The sequence below is a fragment of the Clarias gariepinus genome, chromosome 1 (genome assembly GCF_024256425.1).
Source record: "Clarias gariepinus isolate MV-2021 ecotype Netherlands chromosome 1, CGAR_prim_01v2, whole genome shotgun sequence".
In the NCBI taxonomy this organism is placed as follows: domain Eukaryota; kingdom Metazoa; phylum Chordata; class Actinopteri; order Siluriformes; family Clariidae; genus Clarias; species Clarias gariepinus.
The window spans coordinates 36,127,092-36,141,498 of record NC_071100.1 but is presented as its reverse complement, the minus strand read 5'-3'; the positions used below and the strand labels follow the sequence as shown (position 1 = coordinate 36,141,498).

Genomic DNA, 14,407 nt, shown 5'->3' with positions numbered 1-14,407 from the left:
AAAAACGTGAAATTTGCAACGAAACTCTGCATCATCTGCTGTCATCTATCTACAGTAGTAAATATTATTATTATTATTATTATTATTATGCTCAGCAAACCAGCAGATCCTAAATCTTCTTTAAAAAAATTTTAAAGACTGTTATCTTGCACCTCCAGGGTCGGGGTTCAATTCCCTGGCCAGACTCGATTCCAGTCTCTGTGTGCATGGAGTTTGCATGTTCTTCCTGTGCTTGGTGGGTTTCCTCCGGGTACTCCGGTTTCCTCCCACAGTCCAAAGATACGTAGATTAGGCTAATTGGCGTTCCCAAATTGCCTGTACTATGTGTGCGTGTGTGTGTGTGTGTGTGTGTGTGTGTGTGTGTGCGCTCTGCGATGGATTGGAGTGTCCCCCGCCTTGTGCCCCAAGTCCCCTGGGATAGGCTCCAGGTCCCGTGACCCTGAATACATGATAAAGCAGTAATAGCGATGAGTGAGTGAGTGAGTGAGTCCTGGTCCTCCCAGTTAACTGTGTTTAGTTTTCTATGTACGTCATACAGTATGTCAAGACCCATGCTATGAAAACAATTACCAGAGATCACATAATAATCATTCTATTACATACATCATGTTGAAGGAATGGGAAAAGGAAAAAAAGGAAGAAAAAAAAACAACATTTACTGCAGAGCCCACTGCCACATTCTATGTTTTATAACATAACTGACCATAGCTTAATAATTCGAAGCTATTATAAGGTTCTCATACACTGTATGGTGAGGCTAATAGTTAGACTTCTATGTGATTTATAAGATTTGGCAATATTGTTCAATAAAAGGTTTTCAACACCAAAACCAGTTTGAAATCTGTTTTGACCTGCAAAAATAACGGACCTGTGTGGCTACAAAAAAGATGATGATGATGATGATGATAATGATGATGATGATTAATAATAAATTTGCATTTACCCCACCATATAGTTCAGAACACAAGTACTGAATGGCCATTTGACTTCAAACTAAAAAACGCTTCTCTCTGACATTATACTGCGTTGTATAATCCATGACGAGCTTTTCATCATTTTAAATGCAGAAACATGGCTTAACTGATGTAATCAACAATTGCCAGGCATTTAGTCTCTCATATTAACGGCCAGAGAGATAATCAGCGTGACAATTTGTAGCTCATTACAGAGTAAAGATGGCTCCTTAGGGAAAACACTCGATGGCCCTTTCCAGACGGTTTGTTAAAAGAAAACAGACTTGCAAGTCATTATGATGTTTAGCAGATGGCATCATTACGATCTTTTCTATGACCGCCAACTTTTCCCTGTATATTCATTTCTATCATGAAAACTAAGATAAAAAAATAAATACAAAGCAAAATGTTAACCTGAAAATGTTAACCTGAAACCATTCCACACGACCGGACCGTATCGAAATAGCAGGATACTGAAAAAGGCCAGCGTCCATGATCATGTTTGGACTTTGTGGCTGAATTTGTGAATGAGAGAAATATCTTGTTATATAATACACTTCCATCTCTCTCGCTCTTTGGCACACTCTCATCTGGCAGGCTCCATGAACTCGACATTCCACAAATAGAAAGGCAGAGACTAGAGAGAGAGACAGATGATGATGATGATGATGATGATGAAATTGAGTTCGGTACTTTTTCATGCCTTAAAATAAATCCACGAATTTGATGCCTTTCATTTGAGATTTGTATTACAAACTGAACCTTGAAAATCCAGCGAACACACTTTAAGACGAGAGGAAGTGCGAAAATAGTTTAAAGGATGTCTTTGTCATAGACGAGTGTTCTACACACACACACACACATACGATCTGCCAGCGAGAACAGCAGGAGGAAGGGAGAACGAGTCAAACAAGGCGTGAAGGATTCCTTCAGAGAGGATTCAAGCGAAACCCCTGTGTGTATTCAACGATGTCTTTCACTTCACTGCACTCTCGAGCTTTAGACGAGCTATTTTTAGCAGGTCCATGCTGTGCTTAGCCATGGGGCGCTGTGGTAGGGCTTCACGTCACACAATTCAAACACAATGTTGTACTGGTGTTACATTACAGCCGCTCAATTCTTGAGGAAAGACAAAAAAAAAAATCACTTTTTTTTTGTGTAAAATTGTTATATATTTTACTTTTTCTTCAACAATTTACCATTGTGTGCATGCGTGTGTGTGTGTCTGTGTGTGTGTGTGTGTGTGCGCGCGCGCGCGCGCATGAGGTCATAATAGGAAAAAAGAAATGCTATTTGGATAGTATGACCCTAAGCCAATGCAAAAATGGAGAGGGTACAAAAGGCAGAGACGTTTATTTGTGCTTGTACACGAACACCAGAGACCCATCTGAATGTCTGGGTGTGATCGCTTCTCCCACACCGCTGACCAGCTTTCACATTAGTAATATTGTTCTGTAACCGAGAAAACTCGTTTACTTTCTAGAGATGAGGGAGGAAGAAAAAACAAACAAACAAACAGAAAAAAAGAACCCCGATTGAGTTATGAATCGCGATTCTTTTATACCCCGATTCACGTATCGCCATCCTGATTCCAAATTCCCGGTTTTAAAAAGTATTTTTACACTCATATTAGAGCTAAACCAGTTGATCGGCCAGTGACGTGACAAAGAATTGGCTGATTTGATTGGCCGTGACCCGTGATCAGCTCATCAGCAATACTGTACCGAGTGCAGAAGCTTCCAAGTGCCGCAACAGAAGCGCATTTCTATGCGTTCCATTATCAAAAATTGCGCACATTAAAAGCCTCCGATCTGCCTTTTTCTCCAAATTCTGTGAGAAAATGATTCTCAAACCCACTCATTACACATGCTTACACCAGTCTCAAAACACAGCGAGTGCAAATTAGCTTAAAACCGTCTGCCCCGCATGCCCGCGTTAGAAGCCGCATGTGCCCACGCACTCACTGTCAATTTGAGTTTTGAGACTTTGGAGGCATTTAAAGGGGCAAAACGTTGCCATTTCTACAGAATCCTGCTGCTGCTCAGTAAAAATGTATTTTAATCTTAAAATTAAGAGAAAATGCTATTTTTTTTCTTAATTGTATGTTAAATGTTAAACTCTTGAAGTTAGTTTGTATTGTTCAAATGCTGCCCTTGGTTTTTAGGTGAGAGAATTACTCATTAAAACTTAACGAGGTGTCGTGATATCATGGTACCGAGTGGTGATACAGCAGGTTGCAGTATGAATTCATTTAATTTAAGAACTTCCAATAAAAACAAAGAAAAGAAAAGTACAAAGACGTCAACCCTGCCTGTTATGCCTAATATTACTGGCATATTCTGAAAAATCGTCAAGAGCGACCCTCTTCGTACAGTAGTAGCACAAAGGATGAGAAGATTTACAGGTCATGACATCATGACACGATGATGTCATGTTCTAAACAACGGTCCACTTACATTGTTTAGGTTTTAGTTCTGGTTGGCTGATACGAAGCGTTCACACTATGACCATATTCTGACATGTTTATGGCTGCAATACTCAAACTTCTATTTAGTATAAGCCTTTAAATCACAGTAGAGCGCCAACCCCGCAGCGTGTCCTTGCTAATTTATAAGGAAACATTAGCACCTGGTTAAACAAGTAGTCGTTATTTCTGCGCCTCCAAGGGCGACTCAAACTGTGGGGGGAAAAATATGGCTCCTGGTAAATGCGCTCTGTGTAATGCGTCACAGACGAGTGTTTGAACAAGACAGCATGTGTGGACATGACTCACTCACCCCATTCATACATGTAGTCACAGTTTGTTTAGCAACTGGAAATGCCAATGACTGAATGTTTTGTTGAGAGCACGATAACGCAGGCATTCGAGTCATTTTTGAAATTTACTACCAGTTGAGCGATCTGATGCGGGTTCTCTTATCATTCTCTCTGTATTTTCTACTGTACTCTCGTTGAGCTTTGGGTATGCGAGGACGTGGGCCAAATGCGAAAAATGCGGCATGGAAGCGGTTCGGGAATCGTATCCTTTTAAAAAAAAAAAAGAAATAAAAAAAAGGGCATTAAACAATGTATACATTCAACCATATTCGTTCCTGTTGTGGTATTTAAGATCCGTAATGAGAAAGCCCGAGGTGAGAGCTGCGTGAGGAACGCCCACCCCCCGTCACATGAGGAAGAATCCTTGATGCTTACAAAGGAATGTCAAATCATTAATCTTTTACTAAGGAAGTTGAAAATATGTTTAAAAGTAGGCGGCTCTTAAGATGCATTTCCCAAGAGCCCTAGCACAAGGCTGTTTCCATTTTACCCCATTGTTCTTATGTTATTTATTTATTTTATTTTTTTATTGAGCCATGCTGAAATTATAGCCAGTCCAAATGTGTCTGTCCAAGTCCCTTACGTTTCACTGACATTTGGACATTACTTTTTCCTTTACAATAATAAAGTGCCCCGTCATGCCGGTAGCACAGACATTGTGGATTGTTCAGACAAGTCTCAGGACACAGCCGCAGACCTCTGGGACGCAGCGGTATGAAATTCAACATCAGAGAGAAATATTATTTCTGTCATTCAAAATCTGACGCACCTCTCTACACATCTCATTCGCCATGGCAACAGCGTGATTTCCTGTGACAGTTTGATCATTGGTTCCCAACCCTGGTCCTGGAGATTTATCTCAGCTTTCAGCACACCTCATTCAATCAATCAGCTAATTAACAGCTTTTTCTGAACTGAAGTGGGTGTAATAAAAGAGGGAAAACACCAATACAGTACGTGTGTTACAAAAAAAACAGTTGAGAAAAAAAAAAAGCTAAATACCAAGTAGTAGAGCTGTGAATCATAGGTGGACTGGACGATACGATTCGATTTTTAAGCACCGAGATCTTCGATTGGCTTCAACAGCACTTGAAATGTTTATTTTAAGCAGTTACATTACTTACAGATTTTGAAGTATTTAAAACATCTGATAGTATTTAATAAACATTTAAATGCAATGTAATGTGTATGGATTATTTAAAATAAAATTTTGTACAAAATGATCATCCTTTTCATTGCTTATTGCACCACCTTCCCACAAAGTCAGAAAACAAGGAGTGCTAAACAAGTATTTGCAAATGGTTCTTAAAATTAAAGGTTAATACCTAGCAGACAGTAACAGAAACACTGACCACTACAGGATAAAACTAAAACAGTCGGAGCAGGCAAGGTAATCTGAAATTCACTCTGATGCTGATGTTTTATTTATACAGATGTTTTGTGTAGATCTTTTTTTTATTATTATTTTTTGGGGTTTTTCCAATTTTCTCCCAAATATTAGTCATAGCCAATTCCTCCCTGTCACTAAGGGGCTCCCACATTAAGGCTACTACTACCACTTAGTCGGGAGTGCGAAGACTTTCCCATGTTTCCTCCAAACCACGTGACGTCAGCCGACCGCATCCTTCTGACCGCTCCTTCCGCATGTGTGAGCTCACAGACGCCCCTGATTGGCTGTAGAGCCGTGATTAATGTGGGTGCACTAAGTACCTCTCATCCCTCCCCCTGAGAAAGCTCGGCCAATCAGCTCTCTCTGTGCCTCCGGCTGTGAGAGGAGAACAGCATCACGGGATGATGGGGCGAGCACTTTACCACTAAGCCACTCGAAGGCCTAAATAGAGTCCTTCTTAGTCGTATCGGGTTATTTATAAAAATCGTAATACAAATCGAATCGGCACGTACGTATCGTGATGATATTCCATCAGGTAGTCCCTGGTGATTTCCATCTCTACTGACTAGTTTCTGAGATACTGTAGCTAGAAAACATTTTGATGAGATTGAATAAATGAGCCATAACATGCGATTTCAGCAGATTCTTTAAAAAATGTCTTTGATGGTAGCAATATAGTATCTAAATCGTAAAGTTAGTTTAATTAAATTTCTATTTGTTTGCAAAAAAAAAAAAAGGCAATAAAAGCACTTTTACAGCATCCTCACTGTATTTTAACTCTGTATTGCATTATATCCTAAAAAGATTAGACAACGTTAAGCCTCATTCAATCTTACAAAGATGTTCAGGTTGCGACGCTTCCAAAGTCACAGCATTACTATAAACAGCTGGATATCAGATTAGATTTAGTGGGTTTTAATGCTAGAAAATGTGAGAATTTAGTCAGTTGTACTTATTTGCTCAACGAAATACACATTTGTGTTACTTAAAAAAAAAACTTTAGAATAGAGCGTCTCCAATGTCCAGTGAATGTCGCAGTATATAACCAAATCTACTGTATGAAACGTTAAAGCAGTGCATGCTCACTTTATAACCCAAATATCTCCATTCTTCACTACGGGTCACCTCATTACTGCAGTCACCTCTTAAAGTCTAGTCTCTGAATAAAAGGAACAAAATTCTCAGTGGTTTTGGTGTCCCTTATGATTCTCTAAAAGATTCCTGCAGCAACTCTTATTACAAACTCTGCTCCATCTCACACGCGCACACACGCCACTGCTGTCAGCGCTGTTCCTAAAGGTTCCTATTAGACAGACCATATAAACATATTAATGGTAAAAAAAAAAAATTTTTTAAAAAGGTACTGACTATTACAAAATGCTGGTATAGTACTGTACTAGTATCACTGTACTTTGTTAGTACTGGTACACTGTGCAGTACTGCTTACCGATGGACACATCAGTACTCAACATCGCCTACAACAATGATCTCCATCAGAACAATAGAACAAAGCATTGCAAGCTGTCTGGATAACTTATCATGTAAGACGGTACAAAGTTTTAACCTTTGGTATATAATAAAACGTCTTGCACTTTTCAATAAATACGATTTTACTGATAAGAGCACTAATCGACACGCCTTTCATATTATCATCCAGGACAAAGCAATTTGAACTTGTGTCTCGTACAAATTGAACAAAATCTTTTTCATTATTTAACCAGAACAAAATGTCAAGTTTTTTTTTTTGGAGTGGGGTCCTTACTAATAGGCACTGCTACCAGGAGACCAGGCAATTTAAGCACACACACACACAAAAGAGGCTAAAAAGCAAAGCCAAAAGCTTCAGCTTCTGCAACTACAAGTGCTTTACAAACCAAATCCAGTGTAGCTGAGGGGCATCACCGTGCCTCCTGAGGACTGGGGAACACACCAGGGAGGGAAAGTGATTAATCTTCCGAAGTTATACCAAAGAACCCAAAAGTAGTCTAGTCGTAGCGAGTCGGTTTACCCTGAAGGCTAACAATCATGATTGAAGCTGCTCTAAATTCCAGTCACTATCCTCAGGTGATGACCCAAATTGGGCTCCCTGAAGGCAGGAACAACGTCTACGGACTTCAAAGTGCGTTAATGTGCTTTAAGACACAAGCACATGACGAAAGAGACTTCATACAGACCTTCCTTCAGTGCTTGGATTAAGAACATCGGTTTCCCTATCGCGGAGTAAAACTAATCAATAAGACATTTTTTGTAGATCATCTCATGAAAATCATGTGCATTAATGAAATCAACCTAAAAAGCTTCTTCAAAAATTCCACTTCTAAAAGATTTTAAAATTGATTTTAACAACTGATTTAAATTTTCCTGTTTAACTTTCTTTTTTTGTTCCACCTCATTAAGCAGAGAGCCACTGCATCACTTTATTTATGCAATGGTACACATTATTGAAATTGAGTCAATAATAATAATAATAATAATAACAACAACAACAATAATAATAAACAGGTATTGCTAGATTGCATCATAAAAGTATCATTTGTTCTGATTTGGTTTTGGCACATTATTTAAATCACTATATAACATCATAGATAAATTAGAGTTAATAGCCAAGAGCAAGGTCACAGAAAATGTTTTTGTTTTTTTTTTTTACTTTAAACTGAACTGAATTACAGTCATGACAAGTGGAATCCTAGGAAATTCCTAATATAAAGAAACACATGTTTCAATATCGCATATTGCTCGTTTGCATATTTGCACATGCAGTTTATGTTCTTTTTTGCTGTCGTTTTGTCTCTTGTGTAGTGCTTAGACATTTCTCGTTAATTGATGGTGTTTAAGGTTATTTGTTTGGTCTCAGCTAGTCAGCTAATTACAGTAGGCGTCTTGCTTAGCTAGTTAGTTTTGTTAATCCATGTTGTACGTATATACTGTAGCACCTTGGTCCAGGAGGAGCATTATTTCGTTTCACTTTGAACTGAACTGTACTGTATACGGTTGAACTTGAATCCACTATAGACACACAGAAAAGGGTAACGGACACACACTGAATGGTGACAGACATGCAGGCAACCACTACAGAAACACAGGGCACTGCGTATAGACATGCAGCGAACCCAGTACAGGCACACATGAAAGACTCTATAGACAGAAACAAAACCCGCCACATGCACACACACACACGCGCGCACACACACACACACACAGGTAGATGCTCCGACACTGTTTTTCAAACCTACTGCATGAGGTTCTTTCCATTTAGTTCAAAAGAGAATTTTCAAGCTTCTCTATTCTAAGAAGAATGAAACACGACAACACACACACACACACAAAAAAAAAAAAAAAAAAAAACATTTAATTAGAGAACAAAAATAACAATGTGTGGAAGGAACTGTAAGCCACAGACCTGGCAGTGAAACACAGTCTAGCTGCTACAAACCTCAAAAACCATTTCCATGGCACAAATCAACCTGAACGCAAGATTGACTTTTCTAATCAGATATGATGTGAAATCATGGAGGAAAAGTATGTTCTTGAAAAGTGAGTAAAGTGCAAATACCCAAGCTTTAACTTCAAAACGATATTGCATTTCACTGCAGTTTTAATTTAAGCCTGCCAAATAAAACTGAAAACACGCCAACAAACTCATACGCTTGCGAAATGATCCTCGGGAATTCGTTCATTTCTAGATCACCGTTAATATTCATTTACACTGATGTCATGAATTCGCGGTGACTCAGTACTGATGGATGCCAGTAGAGCCGAGGTCTGTCCCTGAGCTTCATTTCTATTCAGGGCACGGAGCTGCGAAAGAAGGCGAATCCCTCCTCCGAGTCTCTCGGCTGACCTTCAGCACAGGACAGCGAAAGTGAAAGAGAGATCTGACTCGCTTTCTGTCTCTCTCTCTTTCTTTCTCAATCCCACTCTCTTCATTTCATTTTTCATCTCAATGAAATCAATCCTAATCTCTCCTTTTCCTATCGCTCCAAAGTCCAATCTTTATGCTTTTTAATAAATGTAAGCCTTTTTCTAATAAGCCTCACCAACAAGTGGTTTTCTTATGGCTGCACAGCTGTTTAGTCCAAACCTGAGAGTTATCATCACATTGTGTGCATATGGAAATGCTCCTACTTTCACTATTAAACAAAGCTCTGGTTTATACTGCTAGGTTCTTTACCATGCAACTTCAAGTGTAAGTTCCAGTAATTTCAAATCTCCTTAGTTGTTATCTTTGCCCAATAGTTTGATCCTTTTAAATTGATGACTTTTTTTGGTGTATCTCCAAAAAACAAAAACAAAAAAGTTGTTAATGAAATTAAACCCCTGTAAAGTGATCAATGTTCTAGTATATAGCTTCGTACATTTGCAAAAAAGCTTCATTTCATGATCTTTTGCTCTCTAAACAACAGAAGCTTGAAACAGTCAGACATCACTGCTCACCCCTGGCAGACAGCTTCTTGGTGTTGATAATTTTGGCAGCATACTCCTGTCCAGTGGAGATTTTCATACACCGTCTCACCACGGAGAAGGCTCCTCTGTAAGGCAAAGGCAAGACCTAGTTTAAAACATTTAGAATAGCTCAATTCATCTGTTCTGATTCATCCTATATACAGTATCTTTCATTAGCATCCACAAACAAATTTTACCAATGAAAATATTAATTGTTTTATATCTGTTGCACATTAATCACAGTATTTGTGTTTAGTATAAATGACAAGTAGAAAAATATGCAAACAACCAAAAACGTTTCCTGGCCAGAGTAAAGTCGCATTACCCAAAAACAGCAATAAGTTCACTCGCTACAGTTATTAATTAAGGGATTACATATGGAAAAAAATTTTCAGTGGTGTGGTTTGATGCGGTTAAGATAGTGTAACCACCCCAAAGGTGATCATTTTCCATAACACCACATCACTAGGTGATTTATTAATTGATTCATTTTCCCCCTATGATTACAATTCCCTTATTTAACACAGACTGATCTATTCTAGATTTTACCCAATTTTACTAAAACAATAATAATAATTAAAAAAACGATGAGCGAACAAACATACAGTAATAAAAGATCAGTGGTAATTCACACTAATGTATTTTTGATGTTTAAGTGGGATGCTCCTATGCAAAATATGTCACGGTTGGCAGGTGTGGTACTGTAATATAAGAGAACATAATAAAACAGAATATGTAATATAATAGAAGTACTTGTTCCTGGACATCATGACACTCTCCTTTTGTGTAGAGGCAATTTAATTATAGTATCATAAATGAAATTAGAATAAACATGTTAACATGAATCTGGAATTTGCCTAGCAGTCAGTATTACTGTCAGAGCCATGCTGTTACTGAAAAACTAATTGACACCTACAGACCAAGCAGAATGAACAATTTGACAGTGCTGTGGTATTTACTTAGATTCAGAACAGAAAATCAACGTTACTTATTCTGTCCTGAAAAAACATCTATGTTCGGAAAAAGAAAACCTCGCTGTCTGTCTGTCTTATTTTTATTGACGTTAATAGCATGTCTCTTAAATGTACACAAGTTGTTCGCTGTTTGTCTTGACTCCACACTGTAATTTGAACCTCACATTAGATCGCTCACCAAATCTGCCTTTTAACACCCTCGCAACTCCAACATTTGTCAAATGTGAAAGTTAGCATTAGGGGGCAACCCACATCTAGTGCTTAATGCTTCAATTAATAGACTTATAACAGTCTACCGGAAGTGCTCAATCCTCCTTTGTCATAATGGAAAATAGAAACAGAAAGCAATTGTGTGTCTAATGCACAGATAGGGAGGCTGTTTAATAAGCTTTAATGCACAAGCCAAAGCCATTAGTAGGATCCGTAGACATTCAAGATTTTAAAGCAATCATATAAAGAGCACTAGGTTTTTAATAATTATGTAATATCTGCACTTTCGTCAAGACTCTCATACCTTGTAAAACACTTCTAATATAGAGTTAAGATATGCAGTGTGTTGTGCAGCTACAGTAAAACTTCATATTTCCCTTGAGATCTATAAAATGTCATGTAATTTTATCTTTTTTTGCACATGGTAAAACTATTAAGGCTTAAGGTTACCTAAGCATAGAGTTATCTGAGAGATCCACAAAAGCAGCAAACATGCAAGTCCAATACTGAGCATCAGTGGTGAGACCAATACAGGCCTGATATCAAATCAGAGCTGACATATTTTGATGTGATAAATACAAGTTATATGGTCTGGTAGGCTTATATGTAAAAATAATAATAGAAATAGACACATCTTATCTTAAAGAATGTCATTATTCCACTGAAAGTCAACATACTGTACTGTAAGGCTGTCAGTATTATATTATTATTATTATTATTCACCTAGTACTCATCTGGGAATGATTTGGGTTGTCATTGTTGGTCTTTTAGCTGCTCCTGTTGAGGGGTTGCCACAGCAGAACACACAAATTGGCACAGGTTTTTCGCTAGATGCCCTTCCTGATGCAGCCCTCCCATTTTATTTGGGCTTGGAACCAGCACTGCATGCAGTGGCTGGGAATTGGGCATTGAGTGAAAATTGAACCCAGGCCATCGGCATAGCAGGTGCATACCAATGATCCACCAATGCCCCAGACAATTGTTTAGGTATTGTATCAAAACTGATTTACAGCAGTGATTCCTTTGCACAATCACTGTTATCTGCACTGTTTTCACTTTGTTACACATACAATACTGCCTTTAACTTTTTTCATTATTATTATTACTTGTAATTTATATGCTTTATCTATTTGCATTCATAAATGGGTATCTGGAATTTCCTTCGAAATTAATAAAATATGTAGGTATGTTTCTATCTATCTATCTATCTATCTATCTATCTGGCGGCATGGTCGCTTAGTGGTTAGCACCTTCAGAATCTGGGTTCAATTCCCGCCTCGGGGTCTATGTGCATGAAGTTTGCATGTTCACCCGTGCTTGGTGGGTTTCCTCCCACAGTGCAAAGACAAGCAGATTAGGCTAATGGCATTGCCAAATTGAGAATGATTGAGTAAATGTTGACCACAGGTCCTACCACGGTTGCAAAAATGGAATAAATACTGTACAATGGTCACCATTAAGCTCCACGGTCCCTAGTTGGACTACAGAGGTTCGTAGGCGGATGGATCCATCTATCTATGTACTGTGTCCAATGTTAATGTTGGCTTTGTGTAAGCTATTTATCCTGAGTAGGGTGTTCAGAGTCTATCCCCAGGATACTGGGAAAACACTCTGGATGGGACATTACTGCACACTTAATGCGAACACACACACAAACACACACACACAGCGAAATTTAGACTTGCCAATCCACCTACTGGCTTTTTCAGAGGTGGGAGGAAACGGGAAAACCCAGATGAAGCCCTTGTGCTGCCTGACCAAAAATGCTATTTTGTTTTAATTATTTTACACACAGAAAGAAAAGGTCTGCATGCTTCTCTACGGTTCGCAGGTGGTGTTTGGTGAGGTAACCTACTTACAGTATAAATAACATTTCTGTCAGGTTTAAGAGAATTTAACTCCAACTCACATGATTTACACAGTGATATATTATTGTGTTTAAATTAAGAATTGTGTGAAATATGAAGGAACTATGGTGTGTAAGCACTTATTTCTACTCCGCTTTGTGTTTTTTTTTCCCCCTTCGTCCCAATATTTTGAAACTGTCGGGTTAAAGCTAAGCGCTAAACGCTACGGCTCTAGTATACCTTCATATAAGATGTTACCGTTCCTTCAAATTCATTCAGCGCTGGCCAATCAGAACGCAGCACAGCAGCGCAGGCTCGACTCTGATTGGCTGACAGCTCCTACACACTGTCGCCTTCATGTGGGAAAAGCCCTCGGTTTGATGTTTTATTGAGCAACTAGGTGTTTAGTGCTTTGGGCATTAATCCAATAAACACCAAGAAAGTGTGCATATTTTAAAAAGTATGTCATTTCCAAAATTGCGATTTAAAAAAAAGTGTTTTTTTTTTTTTTTTTTTTGCTCAAGTGCAAACTACGAACAAACACTTCGGAATAGGCATTACAAAGCAATATTAATCCTTTTAAAAAATCATCAGCCTAAGCAACTACCCTAATGCCCAAGGGTTTTTTGTTTAAAGTGCGCCCATGACTTACTTGCCCAGTTCTTCATAGAGCTGATATTCGTCGGTGAACCTGGTACAGGTGGTCGTAGTCATGCTGAGCGAGAGATCCAGGAGAAATCTGAGCAGTAATCAGGGTCTAATGTCTCGCGTCCTCACAAATTGAAAGTAAACGCCTGAATGTTGGGGAGAGAAGAGAAAGTCCAGCTGTGCCAGCTGTTCCAGGGCCGCTTCTGTGCGCGCGCGCAGGTGTGTTCTGGCTCCGTTCTGCAGGTGGCTCGCGCTGAAGTCAAGTTAAGAGCGTCGACTCCGCACCTCTGCACCTCTGCGGCTGCTCGGACCTAAATGATCCGCTTGTGCCTCTTCCTGCTTCACCAGCGAGAACCTGAATTTCCGCTTATACAAGACCTCCCCCTTGCGGCCAACACTGAAAGTACACATTAAATCCTTCAACATTAGAAGAAACGTTATTCTCAGTCACTTTCACTAAGGTGGTCATGGTTGTGTGTGTGTGTTTTTTTTTTTTTTTTTTTTTACTGAGCCATAGAATAATTAAGGAAAAATAAATTGTACACAATTTTGAGAGATAGCATGACTCCTGGATCCAGATCTGAGCTCAGGTACACTATATGGACAAAAGTATACAGCCAACCCTGTTAATTATTGAATTCAGGTGTTTCAATCAAGCCCCTTATCCCCAGTGAAGGGCAATCTTAATGCTTTACCATACCAATACAACTTTTCCAATGCTACGCTTCCAACTCTGTCACAACAGTTTGGGGAAGAACCTTTTCAAAGGATTTATCAATGGATGTATCTATTCAATTAAATTTTATTTATATATTATTTTTAACAGTGGTCATTGCCACTGTTAAACAAAGCAGCTTTAAAAAAAATCCAAAAGAAAATTCATATAAATAAAATATGTATTAATCAAAATGATCAAATAGTCCCTGATGAGCAAGCTGAGGAGTACGGTGACAAGGAACTCTCCCTGATATGATAATAATAAGAAACTCTAAGAAGAACCAGACTGAACAGAAAACCCATTCTCATTTGCATGATAACAGAGCTTGATCTCAGTCATATCACAGTATATATACAGTATATCACATTGGCATCGTGCAACTTATAAGGTGCAGGTTAAAGAAGTAG

At 38.7% G+C, this 14,407-nt stretch overlaps 1 protein-coding gene across 5 annotated transcripts in view; it reads right to left on the bottom strand.

The window, feature by feature from the left end:
• camk2d1 (calcium/calmodulin-dependent protein kinase (CaM kinase) II delta 1) overlaps positions 1-13,593 on the bottom strand; it is an 85,147-nt gene extending 71,554 nt beyond the window's left edge. For all 5 annotated transcript variants that reach the window (XM_053504295.1, XM_053504313.1, XM_053504322.1 and 2 more), the window contains exons 1-2: positions 13,287-13,593; positions 9,595-9,689 (exon numbers count right to left, since the gene is read on the bottom strand). In XM_053504295.1, coding sequence (XP_053360270.1) covers positions 9,595-9,689; positions 13,287-13,348 — 157 coding nt within the window. In that variant the 5' untranslated portion in view covers positions 13,349-13,593. The remainder of the gene's footprint in view (positions 1-9,594; positions 9,690-13,286) is intronic.
• Between the last annotated feature and the right edge of the window lie 814 nt (positions 13,594-14,407).